Raw genomic sequence first — 23,105 nt, 5'->3', positions numbered from 1 at the left:
ATATATGATGTATAGAAAGATTTGCCTCTTGTATTAAATATATATAATATATACATATATATATATATATATACACACATGCACATATATATTAATGTAATTACCTTAGATTATCTCAACAGTCTCAATAGACACATTGAATAACTCATTCTTGGAATAAAATTCTTGAGGAAAGCCTAATTTTAAACTCATATCCTGAATTTAGACACTGCTGAATGAAATGTAGCTAAAGTTGTGCCTCAGTAAGATGTAAGCAAGTAAATCTATCACATTATCAAAGATTTATTATCCTTAACTTATTACATTACATTTTTGTTCATTTCATCACCATAATTAAGAAATAATGATTTATGAGTATAACTAGTTTTGCTCTCATTATACCCTGAAAAGCAATAAAACAAATTCTTCTTTGGCTACAAAATCCCTTATTTTACATATGCTTATAAAAGGTAGCTATTTTTAATTTTACAACATTAATATCCAATATCTATATGCTCATTCTTGCTCAGTGTTTATTAAAATAAATTGATCAATTTTAGTATAAAGTCCTTGAAATTATTAACCCTAGCAACCTTAAATACACAATAAATATATTTTGATCCATAAATGAATAAATTTTTTGGGAGCAATATAATGATTTTAAAAAAAACAGGAGTAATTTATGTCACATTCCTTCATCAGGCAGCACAGGAATTAAGAAACGGAATTTGAGAAACTCTACCATCCATTTTACATCGTGCATTCAACTCTACTGTTTAGAGCAGTTTGTCAACCTCGGCACTGCTGACATTTTCACCAGATAATTCTTTGTTGTAGGAGGCTGTCCTGTACACTGTAGGATGTTCAGCAGCATCCATGGCTTCTACCCATTACATACCCTCCCACCTGATAAATAAAAAGGTCTCCAGATATTGTCAAATTTCCCCAGGGCACAAAGTCACCCAGAGTGAGAACCATTGGTTTAGTGATAACTAACACCGTTAACAGTATATCTAGGGCTTCAAATCTTGGGGGACAGCTTCAAGAATCCCAATATGGCTACTAGGAAACACTTCTAATGCAGGGTACTCCCATGCCTCCATTCCTCTCATCAACAGTCAATCCACCATAATTATTGAGCCTTCATCTTGCACAAGGTGATTCGACAAGTATTTGTTAGTTTCTTCAATCCTAGCTGGCCAACTTTAAAGATATTAAACTCCTTTCCAAGAGCTAGTCCCAGGATCCTACCACTCAGTTACTTATCTACAATATTACAATGTTACTGAACAATAGAAAGGAGATTGTTTAATTATATTAGATGGGGACTCTTGGCTGAGTCTTTTGAGGTAAACTTCCAACAGGTCAGATGATACAACATGCCCAATATTGAAGAGAAAATGAGTGCATAATCATTTCTAGCTGTGGTTCTGACACAGAAACAAGTACATACAGTGCTTAGTAATAGATATGTTTCTTTGTGTTGCTCCTGAAAAAAATCAAGAGATAGGTTAAATATTTAAAAGTAGAATGCCTTAATCATGTTTTCTAAATTTAAAAATGTACTATTAATAGGCTTTAATATTTGAGAAGGACTAAAAAAAAAAGTTAAGAATTCTCAAAACTCTTTTAAAATTTTATGCAACAGCAAGAACACAGTGAAGAAGGAATTGGTTTACCAGCCTACAGACATCCCTGCTAGAAGACATCCCTGCTTAAAGAGAAAATAATTCAATTAAAAGTCAAATTTTTGTACTGAATGAATGCTGCTGACATCTCTGAGTCTCTTATTTCTAATACTCAGTGTCCTCATTTCCAAAATAGTTCTACCAATAAGTTTTGAGGATGATATGGGTTTTAAAAAAACAAGAATAAGTTTTGAAAAGAATAAAGCATTATTTCAATATAAGATATTAGCAATCACTAGATGAATACATCACACAGAATTTTGATTTTTCAGAAGACCAAAATTAGTGGATAATGAGTAAAAGTTAACATATTTCTCAAAACACTTCATTCTGACCAAACAACAGTTTATTTTTTATTTACTTTTCATTATTTACAAAAAATAAAATTTGGTATTTTAAATCTGATAATGGACAACTATAAATAAATAATTTGAACTGCTCAGGCTTTTCAAATACTTACATTGCTTGCAAACTTTCTGCTGTTAAATTATTCCACATAATCTCATTTGCCTGAAGATTTTCATTGTCTTCTAGTAAGGAAGTATCAAACTCAATTTCTTGCTCTTTAGCAGCTGATGTTCTAGTAAAGCATGCCAAATAATTTTGATCAATATGAATAACTTATCACAATATAACTTAGCCAAAGGCAGAATATTTTTTCTCATCCAAAGTTATGTTAACAAAGTAGCATAAACACAAATAGAATAATCAAATTAAACTCCAGGCATCAAAAATCTAGTCATGTAATTTCGGCCTTCCTCACTTGTAGACTACAGATATTAACTGGTTTTATTCCTGTCACAATGGTAATGAGTATAAAATAAGAAGACAGATGCATGGAAAAGTAATTGGTGCATTATAAAGTTTAATACACAGTGTCATAGTATTATTATGTGAGTCTTAAATAGAAAATATAATTTCATTGATTAAATATGGATTTAAGCAATGATGTAGTCGCAACTGAAAACATTTTAAAGATCATTATATGATTGTTATATCATTGAGAAAGGACTGAAAATAATTAAAAGCAGAAAAATTTATCTGAAATATCCAATGTGCTAACAAGCTCTTCAATATTTCTTATTTTAACTTGGTTAAGTATTTTATGATAGAAAAAATAATATTGGCATCAATACTGAAAGAAGAATGAAAATATACATACCTGTGAACATCTATGAAATTATTGTATTCTGTGCTAGGGTCTATCTGCTCCACCGACATTTGGATCTCTTTATGGACATTCACTATTTCATCTGTAACAAGACTAGTTATCTGGCTGTATTCATCAAATATACCTTTTCTGAAAACAAAAATAAAATTTTACATTTTTACGTTTATCAAGAACACAGAACCGAACTGATTCAGAACAATAAACATAAGAAATGTAATATCAGTATTTACAGATGGTGGTTTCATATACCACATGTTTTCACATACCTGGATAGTAAAATGAAGGGATTATACAAATGCACAGATTAACAACTTACATTTGATATAAGAACTGCAAATTATATAGAAAAAATGCATTACCTTCTCCAACATGTATTGGAGATGTCTAAGTGTAAGGTAAGTGTTAACCACTTTCTATTTCTAAATATTATCATAGAAATGTCGGTTTCCAGAACATGGAACTGTGGATCAACTCCTAACTTTAATGTTTCTTCCCAGTGTCTGCGACTTCCTTACATGCCCTACCACTTAGTTCTTCCCTTGCCTCTGGGCCTCTGCTCTATATACTGAATTAGAGAGTTCAACTGGTTCTCTACCTTCAGTGACATCTAGGTCTCTTCTCCTGGCCTCCAGTCAGAAGCAAAAAGCGTCATAAAATTTATTAGCCGTATCTAATGAACTAAAACGCAAAAACTATTCTGTTTTAAAGACCGAATCCCCAACTTAAGAATGCTATGCTATAAAAATATACCATTGGTCATTAGTGGCCTCAATAAGTGTGGACAGATAGGCTTACCCTGCATATGTCCTAATATATAAATATAAGGCATTGTTTGTTTGTTTTTTCCAAAATCATTACACCATTTCTCTTACTGTGAATTATTCTCTCAATTACTTTATTTTAAATAGCCAAATACTGTTTGGGTTATAAAAAATATATATTTAAACTGCTCCAAGCCATGTGGTTTGGAATGATTACAGAAATTATCTGACACAATTTTTAAAAAAGGGGGAATACAGAGAAATTTAATAGACATTTAGTAAATATCACTGGGGTTATAGCATCATAATTGAAAGTACTGAATGATACAAATGTAAGTGAGCTGATCTAGGTAACTCTTATAAAGCAATACAGTAAGTGGTTATGATGTGGAAATCATTAATATTCACCTTTAAGATAAATGAGGGGAAAATGGATGAAGTCTCCTAATGTTATATGAATGAGTATTTGTAACATGAGATTCAATTTAAGTGATATCATCATATTTGAATTTGGATTTTTGAAATGCTAGATCTAAAATACTTTATTAGAAAGTAAAGATAATATGCTGTGGGAAACCATTCTATGTCTCAAAAAAATGTTCTACTGATGATGAAGATACCATTATTAAAGACTCATGTGAAGATTCATTTGAAAAAAAATATTGATTCATTAAACGAGTAGGAAAAGAAATATTTATGAATCAACAATATGCCTTTAAAGTAGACATAACTAAATTTATGAATTAAATATGTTAAGTAGATATTTCACTATTTTATCAATACTCTTAGATGTTTACATATTTAAATTGACTAAAAACATTGATCTTCTTATTGGGAAAATGGGGAAATCATCTAAACCAGCTAATGAAGTCTACCAAAGGCAGTTTATCTTTTTCCGTTGTCCTGAATCAATATGTATAGTCCACATGTGTGTATTTGACCAAGGTATATTGTTAGCTCCTCAAAGGCAAAAATTGTGGCCTACTCATCTCTATATCCCCAAGAAGCACCAAGCAATGTGTTTTGCATAGTAGAACTTTAATAAATATTTGTTGTTTTAATTTCATACAAAAAGATGACAAACCTTCAGAAAATTCTTTGTTTCAGGCATTTCAGTTGCTCAAGATTTAAATACCCAACCCTCTGGAGACAGATACCCACTTCTTAACACTAGTCAACTAATAAATGTTTTTTCATATAAATTTCTAGTTAATTGGAGCAAAACAAAAACATACAAAAAGAAAGATGATTTGGGAGGCTAGCTAGAAGGTTTAGGAGCTGAGCATAAAATGAAGGGACACCAGAAGAAATAATCAAAAAGGAACAAAGTAAAACAGATCTGAAACACCCATTGGGCTGGGTCAATAAGGAAGCTTACAAAGCATAGACAACTTTTATATAAGAGCTTGACTAGGAGAAAAAATAATGTTAAAATCACTTTATGAAAGGAAATCATTTTATATCTAATGAGAGATATCTTACAGTGCTTTTATCATTTCTTCTTGCATCTTCTGTAAGGAGTCCAGAAGCAGAGGAAGTGTGGTATCATAGTACTGATTCTGATGAAGCTGGGCCCCTTTTAATGCCAATACATACTGATTATGCAATGTGTGAAGTTTCATTGTGGCTTTGTCGTAACGTTCCTTGGCCTTTTCAGTTTCTTTCCCTGAAGAGATCATCGAAGAAAGTTAGCAAAGACATAATTTAAAAGTTTTATCTTCACGGTGTGCAACCTCATTACCATTATTTTATGTTATTTCACATATATTATGAATAATTAAAAGTTTATTGAACGTATACTATGTGCTTACCTCTATGCAGAGTGCTGTTTATTTGCTAATACTTTGCACAGAGGCTGTTCTGAAGGAGGTATGCATTACAGTAAATGTTTGGTGAATGAAGGATAATGTACAATTTTTTAATAAAATTGTACAAATATATGATCCTTCTCATGTTCAACAGCTTACCCTAAATTAAAACAAGAATGCACATCAAACTGTGTAACCCAGAAAACCAGAAAGTTTTGTAAATCATGCTAAATTTTGAGGTCTATATTTGAGGTATCAATAAAGCCAGGGGAAGACAGAAGATACTTTGTGGAGAAAACAGACCTTCAAAGATGAGGCAAGTCTGGAAAGGTATATGAAAGACACACTAGACCATAGTTCCTCCCTCTCACTCACTCTTTCTCCCTTTCTCCCTTCCTTTCATTCAATGAGTATTATTAACTGATCACCACCAGGAACTGTGCTAAACATCGGGAATTCAGTGTTTGGCGAAACAGAGTCCTTGACATAAAGCCCATGGTCTGATGACTTGAAATTCTAAGTGAAAACAGGGAAAGGATAAACAATGTTACATAGGCAAGCAAACCAATAAGCTCAAAGACAGACAATTTTGAGGAAGCGAAGGAACTATGTCTATCTAAATATGGCAATTTTAGGTTGCAAGTGACATGGAAATCAAGCAGAGAAATTGACTTGGTGTGGGAGAAGTCTAGGAGATAATATTATAAACTAGAACTTTTTGTGGTTCCTTTAATAAAATCATTCAGAAAACATTTACAGATTGATAATAGAAACAAATGTCTACAAATAAATAAAAATGTTAATTAGATCTTTAATTTTTCATGTAAACTGAAGTAGTACTTCATGTCAACTATTTAGATTTAGGGAATAAATTTTTCCAAATATTTATTAATTTTTTCCCTCTTTCCAAACAGTTCTCTAAATGAATTTCTCCCCAAACAGATCTTATGTTGAGAATTTTTGACGCTGGAGACTCTCCTCTGCTGCCACTCGGTTTGGGCTCAGCACCTGAGTATTCCCTACGGATAGGGATCAGAAAAACATTCCCTATCAGAGAATGTCTCCAGTCTAGCACCAAAAGCAAAGAAAAAGAGTTTTTGCAGAAAGAGGAGACCTCAGGTCTCCCCAGACAACACCCAGGGAGAGCAACAGAAGAAGAATTCCCTTGGTTTTCCCATCACCCTCTAATGAGGCTCAGGAACTACATCCAGCTGGTGGAAAAGGAAACAAATCTTTCCAGCAGACGGGTATGTCTCTATGACCAACGAACTCTAGCATTTCCAAATACTAAAACCACCACTGACTTCTCCTCAGAAGCAGCACACAATTATTTCACAGAGTGTGATTCTCTAACCATACCCCATTAGCTGGTTTCTGCATATGGTGATATTAATAACTGTTAGGTTATTCACAAAATGCTGCCCTAGATAACCTAATTCACTTTATAACCTAAAGAACTTGATTAGGAAATAATTTAATCACCAGAGGATCTTTCCTAACCTCTCTCACTACTGACTGGAAAGAGGTCCTAACACTAGAGTGGGAAGATGGAAGCAAATATATTAATACAGTTTTATTGGAAAGAATCATAAAAATATAACATTAGCCACTAAAGAAATGGGTTGTCTCATTTTTTGACTATAACCCACTGGGATAACTTCCATATTTTATGTCATGAACCAGTAAATAATCATACAAATTTTTAAATACACAACTGGTATCACCCTATGAAGGATGCCCTGTGATTTTTAAAAATTCTTTTATAATTTAATCATGATTATTTTTAAATGTTCATTCAGTAACCAAGAAATTTCTGCCTCAGTTAATATAAATCTCTAGAGAAGTTTTAACATGTACTGTATGGCACTAGGGATAATTTTTTTTTAACTCAGGAATTAATTGATCACTTCACTAATACTAATCACAAATGATTTTTAACATTCTCAGGAAGACATCCCCCTACATGTTCGGCTACTATAATAGTTTTGTCATAGAATACTATATTTACTTACCCATAAATATGGCTGCTTAGCATCCTTCTTGCAGAAATACATTTCAAAAAATGTCCCTAAGAGTCAACGCAATTGATACATCTATGGCCAGCCCCTGGCCAGCCCCACAACCTTCCGCTAAAATGACAGCCCCTTTTTCTCCCTACCCACACAAGTGAGGAGGAGACTCCCACGTGACGCTGTCACCCAAGATCCAAATTACATACCCAACCAAAGAAGAACCAATCCTTTGGCTGGGATGTAAGTCACATTCATGCCCAAATGACAGTGAAAGTCCCCAAACACTTAATGCAGAAGCTCCCAGAGCACCCTTTATAAGGCCCTTTTCTTTAATTTTGGGGGATGGGTTGTGTTTTTTGCTCTTTTGATGCACCATTTTTAAGCTAGTTTAGGTTTCCGTTACTTGCAACCCAACAAATTCTGACAACAGACAATGCAAAAGATCATTGCACTTATGCAGGTAAGTAATTCCAAATAATAAAGAGTTTTCCAGAGTCCACCCATTCATAAGAAAATAAGGCAAGTATTTACCAGGCAAGAATATTTGAGTATTGTACTCTGATGTATTAATTTTCATTATAAGTTTAAAAAGGATAACTAGTGAGTGAATCCCATATTTTATGTCACTTTTTAAAAAAATTATACTTTATATAAACTCCATTATTCCGACTTAGTTATTAATTGGATTTTTTAGTATATAACTTCTGGAGTCAAGCTCTCCACACAAACATTTTCATGGAGACATTTAAACAATTTAAACCACCTATCTGTCCTCTTGTTTGCACAGATTTTAAGCTGCACACCACTCATCTGTCTTTCTAGGCAGTGGAAAATGATTCACTAAATTCACAATACTCAGCTCACTAAGATTTTATGACCCAAAACAACCTTAGAAAAGTTAAGAAGTGTCCAGTTACTTTTCTTTCTTTATCAGATATGGTGTATGACAACTTGAAGAAGACTATTATTATAAGCAAAATCTAATGATCATCAGCTTACCAGTGGTCATTAACACAATTTAGAAAAAATTAAATGCCTTTGAAAACATCCAAGGCAGAATCCATTACATTAAAATAATGTTAATAATAAATTCTTTAAAAATAGCTTTGGACTTAAAAATGAAATTAGGGGTATGTTTTAGTAGGGTTTTTTGGCGGGGGGGAGTTTGTACTATACAACTCACATACATTTGCGCGTTTGGTTATAATGTGTACTTGTACATTTACACGATCAATTGATTAATCTATCTATATTTCCCTCCTACCCTCCCGCCCTTGTAGGGAAACAGAAAGTTTCAAAAACATGCTCACTTGGCATGGTTTAGAAACAAATTCTGTTGTACTTCTTCCTGATTCATTTTAAAATAAATATTTAGGGTCCCATCGAGACTACACAAATAAATTCAACATACAGTAATACTGTGAGAAAATCAGTTACAAATAAAATTTTAAAATTCCATTTATTTAACAAAATATATTGCAAAAAATTACCTAATACAATTCTTGTCACATAAGCTTTTTGGCTCAGAATATCTCAGATCACTATTATACTTTCTTAACTTTTATAAAACTACAGTTGAGCAGAAAATTAATATGAAACACACATAGTGAATAAATTCACATTGACAAAGAATTATACCTCTGTTGTTGTATGCTTTTGTGTTTTTTTATTCTTTTTGTTTTTATTTTTAATGATAAGAGGCAGTGAGTAGGGCATAGTTCTATGTGTCAATTAAGAGAAGAAAAAATCCTCCCCTACATAATGAACTTTTCCTCCTCTACATAATGAAATTCACAAAAGAACAAATTACAATTCTTTTGTCACCACTTGTTGACAAATCTGCTTAATGTTTGTAATAACAGAGTGGGATACACCATGTGATGCCATAAACAATATTATGAGGCTAGCAAAACTCAATTACATAAGTTTGACATTTACAAGAGACAGGCTAGACTACTCATTAAGCAAGTCTGGAAAGTTAAGTATTTTTTATTGTAAACTTCTGAAGTGTTTACCATTTGTTAAATATTATAGTAGAAAGCCAGCAAGTAGACTCTGATTTGAATAACTAAGCATTCTAGTTTTACATTTTTCCTTTCTTTCAAAACATTCCTCCTCAACTATACAATTTTTACTTATTACTCTGAGTAAGAAGAAAATGAATGGGAATTCATCCTAATTTATAAGTTACTTGGGCCAAATGTCCACATATGTTTCTTTGGTTGGAAGTTAAAATTCAAGTATATATATGTGAATAATGAATGAGCAACCTATTTTACTCAGTGTTGTTCTGAAAATAAGTCAAGAAGTCAGTTTTTGTCTTAGCTTCTCCTCTGATTAGCTCTGCAACCCAATCTAATTTTAGCTTCTAATTTTTAAACCTGGAAGTTAAATTATCTGCTCCTTTCAATTTATTGGGTTGTGATGGAGATCAAATGGCAAAAACTGTCAAAATGCAGAATTAATAGCAAAGGCTAAAGAAGGTACTAAATTTAGAAAGCTGAAAAAAACTTTTTTGATCATCTGCTCCTATTAAGCATTAAAAATACAATACGTACAGTCTTACTGTAATACTTTTAATTTCTTGGTATAAGAATATTTGATATATCAATCAAGAAATATTTATTGAACATGTATTATTGGTTTTAAACTGTTCAGGGAACTAAAATAGGGACCTAATCATTTAATTTTAAAATTGAACATAAAATACCTTTAAAGAGCAAGCTCTCTAACTCTGTGCAACACCATTTCTTTGCATATAGTGATTGCTAGATTCAATTGATTCAGTCTTTTACTAACCTATAAATTAGATGATATACTATATTAAAATCTATATTCTATAAAGTAACAAAGCTGTGAATAGCGGGGATTCTGGGTGGCTGGGATAGGGTAACCTATCATAATTCTGAATCTCCCACATATCTAAACATATTTTTAAAAAGAAGAAAAATAAAACCCACACTCTCAGCATAACTAACAGGCAGAGAATACCCAAATTTTAAATGGTCTATAAATAGAAGCAAGGAAAGCAGTCTTAGAAAGGTAACACTTCAGTGGCAGAAATAGTTAAAATGAAGTAACTTTGGAAATTGTGAAGGAAAAAAAGAAGCAAGAGAGGAAAACTTAAAATCCTGCAGGGAAAAAAAAAAAAAGCAAGTAAAAATAAGGAAAGGACACATATATTTCTGTCAAGAACATGAAGGGTATATGGGATTTTACCCTACTTGCAAGTTAACAAATTAGTCTGCCTTGATTTCATGGATGTGGAAAGAAGACACAAATATTCCTGGGATAGAGATAAAGACAGTTTATTTCTCACAGCAATATCTGTAGCTAAAGCATCATCATTTATATGTGGGGGGGACATAATTTAAAAAATCAGATGGTAGCAACCTAGTGAAAAATATATGCACCATGTATGATAGAAAAAGGGCTATTTGTTGCAATATATTTAAAAATTCTTAAAACTTTAAGGGAAAAAGAAAGACCAAAAACTCAATAGAAAAAAAACTGGCAAAACACAAGTCACAAAAAAATAAATATTTTAAAATGGCCTTCATAATAAAACAAATTAAAATTACAAGATGCTATTTCTCACCTACCAAACTGGCAAACACTCTTTTTTTAGCAAGGGTATGATGAAACAGATACTGTTACACATTTCTGATGGAAATGCAAATTGATAATCCTTACAGAAACAAATTTGGCGATAACAAAACTACACAAACGTTTATCTTTTTACTCTGAAATCACACTTTTAGGAATTTATGCTTAAGATATTCTTCCAATGACGAAAAGAAAAGAAAAGCAAAGAAAAGAAAAGAGAAAAGAAAAAACGCCACACATAGGTTACTCATGGTAGGAGTGTATATAATTGGAAAAATTAGAACTAAACTACATATCCACACATAGGAAAGTGCTTGAGTAAACTTATAATGAAGTACTAGGCAGCAGTTATAAAGAATGAGAAAGCAATCTACATACTGAAATACTGTTATTTTCTCTATACAATTATCAAGTAGAAAAGCAAAGTGAAAAAGAATACCACAGTTTGTGTGTAAGAAAGAAAGAGAAATAAAGATATAGTTCTCTAAGTATATAGTTTTGTACAGTTCTCACTTTTGAAACCATTACGTGTAACCATTAATGAAGCAAACAAACAAACAAAATCAATAAGGATAAGAGAAGGAAAAAAACAACTTAAAATGGGATACAACAGAAAGAAATGAACCAAACTATATTTCCAGTGAATAACAACCGCACTGAAAGGAGTAGGGAAGAAAGTAACTTTGGAAATTAATATTGGACTAAATAAAAGGATAAATTTGACTAAATAAAATATTTGACTAAAGATAAAAAGAGTTCTAAACAAATACTGAATGCTAGTTGGTGAGTTTCTTTTTTCAGAAGCATGAGTTAGCAATTCTGAAATTACTTTGTTATTTTAGGATTGATCAAATTAGTATATAGATTATGAATAACAGAAGCCAGATTTCTCACTATCAGAGAAAGAACTTGCAAATACATAAATAGGAAAAGATAGACTGACCTCTATGATGTTTGATTGGAATTGTAAGTATCAATGTGAACCTTTAGTTTTAATATAGATAAATCAACAGATTCAGAAATCGGCATAGATGTATGCGTGTGTGCACGCGCGCGCGAGCGCGCATTTGTTTATTTCCTATCTCCGTCCTTTGAATGGACGTAGAACAAAGACACTCCACCAGCAATGAGCACACCTAGTACCCAAATATTAGTTTCTAAATACTATTTTCCACTAAAAGGAACATGGTTCCTTAGAGAAATGGAGCAGGACCTAGAGCAGGCAAAGTATAAGATAAGGCAGAAAATAAGTGATCTATGAATGACAGGAACATGCCAAAAGGACAGAGGAGCCAGTTTGAGTTTCTCTCTCACATACAGTGAAAGAAAAGGATAAAACAAATTTGGTAAAATAGGGAATATAGGTGAAAGGTATATGAAGATTTTTGCATTATTCTTTCAACATTACTGTACATCTGAAATATCAAAATAAAAAGTTAAAAATGGAAAGCTGTGAAAATCTGATCAAAATTCAAATTATCTGAATATCCATTAAATCTACAAATTTGGATTTAGACTAGATATGAAAAGTCTCATGATTTGTTCTTTAATATTCTTTATATGTAAAAAACTGACTTCACAGATAGAAAGAAAAAAAAGTTGATTTTAATATATATGTTTTACAAAGCAGGTATGTTTCAACTATAAATAATATTAATAGACAAAGACAACCAGAATATGAATAGAAAAATTATTATTATTCTTTACAAGATTAGTCAAGTGTGTGGAAGAACAATATTTACAACAAATTAAGGGCACTCCTCCTTTCAATTTTTATCCAGATTCCATGGTGTCCTAGGTTCCATGTCACTTCCTTAAAGTGACACATAGTCACTTCCTTAAAAGATGCTTGATAAGAAAATCAAAACAGATGTTCACAAAATAGTCATCATAACGTTAGGACATAATTGTAAAAGAGGAAGTATAAAGATCACTTATTTAGCATGGATAACCAACCAGTCACTAACCTAATAATGCGCTATAATACAAAGGTTATATAATAAGTTAATGAATACTCTTATTGAGTGACTTAAAAGCTACAGGATATACATAGAATATATCTAGAAAAGAAAAACAGATAATATCGGTTGCCTTTGGAGAAATAAACTGGGTAATGTTTAGGAGAAAAACTTTTCACTGTATGCTTACTTGCTTATACCTTACGATTTTGAATTTGGAATTGTATAAGTATGAAGAGGGAGCCCATGAACCCCATGAATAAAACTAAACGATTTAAGAGAACTTCACAAAACTCTCATCAGCATATCTAACCTTTTATCTGTATGTGGCTGTATATTTCACCTTCTGTCTTAGACTATCACTATGAATAAACTGTCCTGTTCTAAAAGACCAATCCATTCACTTGAGTACTAGATCCACCCTCTCTCACCGGCTCAAAGATATTGCTCCAACAATTCTTCCTTCATTCTACTGTATCATCAGCTTTTCCTTTTCTACAGGAGCATTTTCATCAGCAAACAAGCTGTACTAACTCCTAACCTTTAAAAAAAAATCCTCCCTTGACTCTACTTTTTTTAGGTGCTTCCCTGTCTTTCTCCTTCCCTTACTGCAAAACTCCTGAAAAGATTTGTCTATACTGGTTATCATTGGTTTCTTTCCTCTCACTCTTTCTTTAAACCCATCCCATGTAGGCTTGCTTTCTCCTCTAATGCTCCAATCAAACTGTTCTTGTCAAAGTCATTGGTAACCTATGTTTGCTAAATCCAAATATTAGTCCTCATCTTATGTCTTAGCAATACTCAGCCTCGTTGATCACTTGTTCTTCCTTGAAATCCTTTCCTCCCCAATTTGGCTTCCAGAATAATACATTCTTTTGGTTTTCCTCTTATCTTAGTCTTCTTTATAAGTTCCCCCTCATGTTTCTCATTTGTTAATGCTGGGCTGAGTCTTAGGACTCTTCTTTTTTCTATCTTAACACCATTGGTAATATCAACAAATCTCATGGCTTTAAATACTAACATTCAGATTCATATTTTTATCCCATACCTCTCCCAGGAACTCTCCAGAAATAGAGATCTAAGTACAAACTTGACATCTCCACTTAGGTATCTAATAAAAATCTCAAAAACAAACTCCTTATCTTCACTTCCAAAGCTGTTCCTCCCTCACTTTTCTCCATCTTGGTTAATAACAATGTCATCCTTCCAGTTTCTCAGGTCAAAAGTCTTGGAATCATCTTCGACTTCTTACTCTCGTACACTACATCCAATTCATGAACAAATGCTTTAAGGTCTATTTTCAATCAATATGGAGTTGATCCTCAATATTCCTATATTCCTGAATTCACCTACTGTCTAAAATTTATTTGTAATCCCCAAGTTAATATGCACGGTGCTTTCCAGGTCAATCACAGACATGTACACACACAAAGCGGTGAAGGAGTTGCCTGACACACACGTTCCCAACTGAAGTTGAACAGGCTATGCACTGGCTTGTTTTCAGCTCTCATACTGTAAACTGTGCTTTCTGCAGTCTATTTAGCTCTATATTTTTTGCATTTTCTGTGCGTTTTGTTCATAACTTTTCTGTTTAAAACAGCCCTGAGCACAGTGCTGAAATGCTATTTAGTAGCCTTATGCTCAAGAAGGCTGTGACGTGCCTTACAGAAAAAATGTGTGTTAGACACCCTTGTTTAGTTATGAGTTATAGCACTCTTAGCTGTGAGTTTAATGTTAATGGTTCAACAGTATATATTGAAGGTGTCTTTAAACAGAAACACACATAAAACAATGTATTGTTTCGTGTATTTGGTGATGTGTTGATGAACTGTCAAAAATATTGTGGCCCCGCTCATAAGAAGCTAACGCCTTATGTTACGTCCACGAGGGGCAATGATTCAGGACTCAGTTAATGCAGATTTAGTGTTCACAGTAATTTTATAGAGCACAAGTACAGTAAATAACAATAATCAATTGGATATCTAGAATTTGACCATTTCTCATCACCTCTGCTGCTACTACCCAGGTCCAAACCAGCATAAGCCCTTGCATGGATTATTCCTTCAATAGCCTGGAAGTAACTGGTCTCCTTACTTCCAACCTTCCCCCACCCTCAGACTATTCTCAACAACACTACCAGGATTGTCCTATGAAAATGTAAGTTACTTTATGTCATTCTTCTGCTCAAAACCCAATAGCTTCCTATCTTACTCAAAGTAAAAGCCAAAGTGTTTTAAAGGAACTACCAAGATCCTACATACTCTCTCCTTTCTTGCCACCACCACCATTCTTCCTCTCTGTTCTAATCTCATATTTTCATACCTTTATCAATCCTTCAGTACCAGCCACAGGTAACGGTAACACTCCTCAAATATTCCAACCATGATCCCATCTCCATAACTTTGCTTTGGCTTTTTCCTCTGTCTGGAGGGCTGTTTGCCCCATATAACCACACACTTCACTCCCTCATCTCCTTCACTCTTCATTTAAATGTCTCTTTCTCTGTGATATCTAACCTGATCATCCTACCAACACTGTACCTACACAGTGCTTTCTCCATCAGACTTACTGCCGCCTAACATACTATATGTTTCACTTAGTTATTTTATTCTTTTAATTAGCAATCTTCTGCTCTAAAATGTAAGCCTGATGGAGGTAGGGGCTTGGGGATATTTTGTTATCTACATTATTCCTAATACAATAACAGTGCCTGGCACATAACGAGAAAATGTATAAATTGATATAGTTCTTATTTTTAAAAAATTAAATTTAAACAAACAAAATTCTTAAAAAGTTAAAAGTTATAGAAAGATTACAATTTTACCTTCTGCATCTGTTTATATCATCTTTCTAGTAATCAAGTCCAAAACTAATATTGTTAAGGAGGTCACCTATAAAATATAGAGGAAAGTCAGCAAAAAGATTTAACTTCTCTTAACCTCTTTGTATGTGAAAATTATCTTTGTTTATTTAATAAAACTAAGCAAATGAAGGAGAAATCAAATAATTATGGTTTCACTTTATGTTTAGGAAGTTATCTCCAGAATATAAATGAATCATGTAGCATATTCTATCCCACATAATATTTCAGTATCAGATGATAATATTATAACTATCACTCCAATTTCTGCAACTTTAATCAAATGCAAATTAGATTACTAACTAAAAGTGGCATTAATCTTTATGACCTTGTAAAGTTCCTATCATATTAAGCTCAGTGAGTGAAAAGCCTTCGTGCCATAAGTTGGTTGCTGCTAGATCACATATTCATAAGGAGGTCCAAAATAAGAGAAAACCTCTCACTTTCAACAGAATTGATGATCAATGACACGAACTTATGGCACAAAGGCTTTTCACATAGCTTGAACTCTTTGTTCTTTCGAGAGTCCTATACCCAAAATGCATTTCTTCTGTATGTTGAACTGAGAGGTAAATTTCAATTTCAGAAAATTTTTCTAGAGGACCTCATACATGATCCATATGTAATTCTGATTTTGAAAAATCTCCAAGATTTAGAGATTATTGAATAAGAAGGCCAGTTACCATTCTTAGTGGACTCAAAATAAGGAAATCCACTAAAATTGCCTTTTAAAAGTTTTACTCATTTTTAAAATTTTGATTTACTTAAATATAAATGTAACCATCTGTCTGAGGTCTGAATTCATTTTAACCTGGTTTTCATAATTAAAGTACTCTTAAGAGACAACTCAATGGATCTAATCCATTTTAATTGGCTATAAAATATCACAGAACTATTCAGAATGTATGAAGAGGCAATTTAAGAAAATCTACTTCCAATTACAAAAAAATTTACTTGTGAATGAGACCTAGCGCTAATTCCCCACTTTCTAGCAGTAGGTAACCTCTTACTGTGTCTCCTTAGGGTAGTATGGGCTTGTAAATAATCAGGGAATCTACCAATCCCTTAGCACTCTTTTTTGCTTCTCACAGAGAAAAAAAGAGTTTGTTTCCCACTCTTGTTATAAAAGGTGTGAAGAGAGCTCCTTTCAAGCTTCTCTACACTGACTGGTATGGGCATGTGTAATGTGGCTCATTCTGTCTTATTTCTTTTCCCTGAATACGACATGTGGTAAAACAGAAGCATTCAGACTTCTACCCGCATAAAAGAAACCCCCACAAATGCTTTTGTGGGTTATTTTGAAGCTTGGTAAATATAAAACCCTAGAGTAATTCTAACCATACAGAATCAATTAAACAGGGTACATCAGAATATTTAACTATGAGGCAGTTACTTTGAACAGCTTTTCTGATACTTCAGTGTATCTTCAAGTAAACTAAAAACTTCCAAGAAAAATCATATTTAAATTCACTTAATTCAATACTGTATGATTCAATATGGTATTGCTTAAATTTTAGCATGCATTACATTTACTCTTAAAATTATTTTTTAACTTTAGTAAAAAGTACTACACGGCAAGTGATCAAGGGCCTATGTCAGCTATATGGGGAAAGATGTTGTAGAATATATATATACATTCTACAACATAAATAAGCGGGGCATTATAGTGAGACAGAAAAACCTGAGAACGAATAAACTCATATAACTCTCAGAACAAATGATTAAAGAAGATGAAATCCACTAAACCTCCAAAACTTAATGTGTTAAATAGAAACATGAAACATTTAAGAAAAGACCCAAATCAAAACTATTCAGGCAAAATCTACAACACCTGAGATGAAAAACACACTGCTAGGATAAAGGCAGATTAGTAATGCAGAAGATAAGATTAGTAAATTTTAGACATAGCCATAGAAAATAGCCAAAATAAAACAGAAAAAGAAAAAAGACAAGAGGAAAAAAAAAAATGAACACAGCATCAGTAGGCTGTGACACAGCTACCAGCAGCCTAACGTACATGTAACTAGAGCGTCTGAAGGAAAGCAGAAAGAGAGGGGGGAGATAGGAAATATATGTGAAGAAATAATGGCTGAAAGTTTTCCAAACTGATGAAAACTATAAACTCTCGGATATAAGAAACTCAGAAACCACAAACACAAGGCAAAAAGAAAAACTACAGCAAGCTATATCATGACTAACGTGCTCAAAACCAATGATAAAAAACAAATCGTAAAAGTTACCAAAGGAAAATAAAATGTGTAGAGCAACAAACACAAGGATTAGAGCAGATTTCTCCTTCATGTGACATTACAGCAACATCTTTAAAGACTAGAATGGGAAAAAATACTGCCAAGACAGAATTCTATCCCCAACAAAAATATGTGTAAAAAATGAAGGTGAAATAAAAACCTTTTCAGACATATGAAAGCTAAAATATCCACAGACTTACAAGAAATGTTAGTCATTCATGCAAAAGTAAATGATATCAGATAACATGAAGAATGCTAGAGAAGATAACTAAATAAATAAATATATGAGATTTGCTTTAATTTTAAAGATACTATACTGTCTAAACAAAAATAAAAACATTGTGTGTTCATCACCCAGAGTCAGTTCTCCTTCCATCACCACACAATGGGATTTATAGATGACGTAATACAGAATTGTACACCTGAAATCTATGTAATTTTACTAACAATTGTCACCCCAATAAATTTAATAAAAATAAAAATAAAAAAAATAAAAAATAAAAAAATAAAAACATTAACAATAGAGTATGAAGTTTACAACATACGTGAAAATAAAATATATCAGAACAACAGCACAAAGACTGGAAGACTATTTTAAGGGTCCCATTTTATACATAAAGTGGTATGATATCACTTGAAGGTATACTACGGTAAATTAAAAAAAAAAAAAATAAACAAAAGTTATATCTAGTAAGACAATACAGGAGATAAAAAGAAATCTTAAGAAAATTTTTCAATTAGTCCAAAAGAAGGCAGAAAAAAGGGCAAGGAGAAGAAAGAACATGGAACAAAGAGAAAACAGACTGTAACATGACAGATTTAAACCTAACATTATCAAAAATCACATTAAATATAGTCTACCCCAATTAAAAGGTAGAGATTATCAAGATAAAATAAAAACAAGACCTTACTATATGCTGCCTACAAGAAGTGTACTTCAAAAATAAAGACTGAAACGGATTAGAGGATGAAGAAAAGATATACCATGTAAACACTAATCCAAGGAAAGCTGGAGTAGCTATAGTAATGTCAGATAGAATAGATAACACAGCAAAGAATACTACCAAGGATAATAAAGGAGATGAGTCATAAAAAGAATATAACAACCTTGACTGTTTATATACTTAACACAGTTTCAAAATACATGGAGCAAAAAACTGAGAGAAATGAAAGAAGAAATAGACACATCCACAATTACAGTGGGGATTTCAACTCCCCTGCCTCAACAAGTAGATAGAAAATCAGTAAAAACATTAAAATTGGAATAACAACATTAACCAACTGGACTAAGCCGACAATATAGGCCACTGCAACCAACAGAACACGTATTTTTACCAAGTGCACAAGCAGAATTCACCAAGATGGACCATACTATGGGCCATATAACATGTATACATAAATATAAAGGAATAGAGTCATAAAAAATATTCTCAGACGAAAATGAATTTAAATTATGAATCAAAAATAGAAACATCTCTGGAAAAATGTCCAAACTTTAGGAAACTAAATAACACACTTCTGAAAAACCTATGGATCAAAGAAAAAAAACAAAAATAAAAACAAATTAGAAAGTACTTTAAATGGAATGAATATGAAGACACAATATATAAAAATGTATGAAATGTTGCTAAAACTGTACTTAGGGAAATTTATAGCACTAAATGCATGCATCAGACAAAAAACAAAAAAGAATGAAAGAAAACTGTTCTCAAATCAGTGATCTTAGCTTCCACATTAAGAAAATAGAAAAACTGCTAAAAACTAAGTCTAAAGCAAGCAGAAGGAAATAATAAAAATTAGAGCATAAGTCAACTAAATATAAAGCAGAAAAACAGAAGAAAAAAGAAAAAACCAGCAAGTGTTGGCAAGGATGTGGAAAAAAGGGAATTCACATGTACTCCTGGTGGGATAAATTGGTGCAGCCACTATGGAAAACAGCATGGAGGTTCCTCAAAAAATCAAAAACACAGCTACCATTCGATCTAGCAATTCCACTTTTGGGCATGTACCTGAAGAAATTGGTAACATTAATTCAAAAAGATATATGCACCCCTACGTTGATTAGAACATTCTTTACAATAGCGAAGATATGGAAGCAAGCTTAAGTGGCCACTGATAGACGAAGATATAAAGAAGATGTGAAATACACACACACACACACACACACACACACACACACACACATACACACACACAGAATGGAAGATTACTTAGTCATAAAAAAGAAAGAAAACTTGCTATTTGTGACAACATGGATAAACCTAGAGAGTATTATGCTAAGGGAACTAAGTCAGAGAAAGACATATACCATATGATTTCACACATACGTAGAATCTAAAAAACAAACAAATGAGCAAAAAAACAATACAGAAACAGTCTCAGACACAGAAAACAAACTGATGACCACTAGAGGGGAGTGCGGTAGAGAGATGGGCAAAAGAGGTGAAGGGGATTAAGAGTACTAACTTCCAGTTATAAAATAAATATACCACAGGAATGGAATATACAGCATAGGGAATATAGTCAATAATAGTGTAATAACTTTGTATGGTGACTGATAATTACTACTCATTGTGATGGTCATTTCATAAGGTATATAGATGTTGAATCACTGTTGTACACCTGAAAGTAATATTGCATGTCAACTATACTCAAATTTTTAAAATAATCTAGTACTATGGTAAACAATTGATCACTCGATCAATCAATCAATCAATAGATCAATGCTGTAGAATCACAACAAAATATAAAAAATAAAAAAAAATTTTAAAGCTGTTCTTTGAGAATATTAATAAAACTGATAAACCTTTAGCTAGAATGATTAGAAAAAAAGGAGAAAAGACACAAAGTACCAAAATCAAGTATGAGAACGAAAATGTCACCAAAGATTCTACAAATATAAAAAGGTGAATAAGGAAATATTATAAACAACTTAATGCCAATAAATTCAACAACTTAAATTAAATGGACAAATTCCTTTAAAGATACAACTTACTAAAAGTCAAACAATAACAAAAAAGATAAACCAAATAGCCCTATATCAATTCAAGAAATTGAATTTATGGTTTAAAAACCTTCACAAAAAAGGAAAAAGATAAAAACAAGTAGACCCAGATGGCTTCACAAGTGAATTCTACCAATATTACAGAAATATTACCAACAGACCACAAATCTTTCTAGAAAACTGAAGAGGAGGTAATCATTCAGAAGAGAGCATCACCCATATATGAAAATGAAATAAAGTTATAAATGAAAAATTATGAACAAAAACTTAGCCAACCATATCCAATAATATGAAGAATGAGAATACATCATGACCAAAAGGAGTTAACCCAGGAATGTGAGGTTAGTGTAGTATATCAAAATCAAACAAATAATTTGTCATATTAAACCAAAAAGAAGAAAGTAATTTCATCATGATACAGAGAAAGCATTTGACAAAATCTAACATCCATCCTGAAGTACGAATAGAAAGGAATTTCTTCAACCTGATTTAAAAAAAAAAGTCTGAAAAACTACAGCTAAAATCATACTTAATGGTGAAAGTCTTTCTCCCACGTTCAGAAGCAAGGCGAGTATGTTTGCTCTTTTTACTTTTATACATTATACAGGAGGTTATAGATAGAGCAACTAGGCAAGAAAAAGGAAAAAAAAAAAAATACAAGACATCCAGATTGGAAAGAAATAGTAAATCACTTTATTCACAGACAACATGATCCTGTAGGAGGTTCCTTTGCAGTCATTTACTTTTTGTAAGGATGACGTGATGGCCAATTTTTCCATTTACAAGCATTTATTCAGAACCTTAGTTCAAATACAAGCTATGTAGAGTCACAAAATTGCTTTATAGCTAAACCTAACCACGTGTTTAACCAACTGAAAGTGTTCAGAACTTAATCTACAATAGGAAAATTAAAACCTGTGTATTTTGCATTCAGAAACCTTTTATTCTAAAACACAATGCTGCTAACAAGAAACACTATAAATTACTAACTTCAGCTCAGTAAGCTAAAATTATTTTGGTTGTTCTCAGTGCACATGCTATAAATAGTATCAATCGACTAATGTCCATATTAGTCTAAATCAATTTAATACAAACATTTGTTCCCTCAGCACAGCACACACCAAGACAAGTTTAATATTTAAGCTATATTACAAAAAAATTAATTAAAATGATGCTACATTCATGCTGCAAATGAGCACTATGTTTTACATTAGACTGATCATAAACTAATGTTCCACTGGACGTAAATTCTATCATTCAAAATTTAAAGTTTTCTGTGTAATCCATACAGCAGGAGTCAGAAGTTTGGAATTTCAGCATTAACACCTTCCTGCTGATCGACTGCTACCTACTACTAACCTCCAGTTGCAATAACTGAGCCATTGACTCCGAACCCACTCTGGATCAAATACAGAATTTAACCCTGACTATAGGAATTATTTCCAGGCCATGTCTCTCAAAGCCTTGTCTTCTCCAGCTGGATGCCATTATGACGGGTTATACAGACCTTTCCCACGGCCTTCTAATTTCTAAAGTAATGACTCTAGATGTCAGAACCAAAGCTTGGGTAGCCACTCCAGAAGTGCCCCAGCCGTTCCTAAGGCCGGTTCCTAAGGCCCGTTCCTAAGTGCCCTGATCTGGCCTATCCAGATGAACTAAAGTTCTGACATAAAGCCTGTAAATGTTGGAAAACTCCCTATACATCATCTTTATAAAGACTAAATAACTTCACAAAAGAACTCTTATTTCCATGTTAAACATAGAAGCAGTTTGAAAACAGAAACAAAGTTTATAAAAATACAGCTTCACACTTTTTCGTGTAAACATGAGTATAAAGAGTTTTGACTGGTTCGATTGTAAAGGAAAAATTTACATGTCTCATATATAAAACACAATTACATAAGAACTTATTTTAAAAATATGTATTTCATAGGTTATAAGTTGATTTAATGGGAGTAATTCTTAAAAATAGGAAAATACTATCGACTAATAAATTAGTCGATAGTATT

General features: G+C 32.5%; 1 protein-coding gene across 4 annotated transcripts in view; it reads right to left on the bottom strand.

The window, feature by feature from the left end:
- Positions 1–23,105, bottom strand: part of FER (FER tyrosine kinase) — a 374,252-nt gene that overhangs the window by 285,014 nt on the left and 66,133 nt on the right. For 3 of the 4 annotated variants that reach the window (XM_019727984.3, XM_019727983.3, XM_019727985.3), the window contains 3 exons: positions 5,082–5,265; positions 2,830–2,967; positions 2,128–2,247 (listed from right to left, as the gene is read on the bottom strand). In XM_019727984.3, coding sequence (XP_019583543.2) covers positions 2,128–2,247; positions 2,830–2,967; positions 5,082–5,265 — 442 coding nt within the window. Of the gene's footprint in view, positions 1–2,127; positions 2,248–2,829; positions 2,968–5,081; positions 5,266–15,807; positions 15,875–23,105 lie in introns of all 4 variants that reach the window. The other variant, XM_019727986.3, reaches the window with a different exon arrangement.

Source organism: Rhinolophus sinicus, chromosome 3 (assembly GCF_057876585.1).
Source record: "Rhinolophus sinicus isolate RSI-liver-muscle chromosome 3, RSI-T2T, whole genome shotgun sequence".
Taxonomy (NCBI): Eukaryota; Metazoa; Chordata; class Mammalia; order Chiroptera; family Rhinolophidae; genus Rhinolophus; species Rhinolophus sinicus.
The sequence above is the reverse complement of the archived record's forward strand: the minus strand, read 5'-3'. Positions and strand labels throughout refer to the sequence as shown.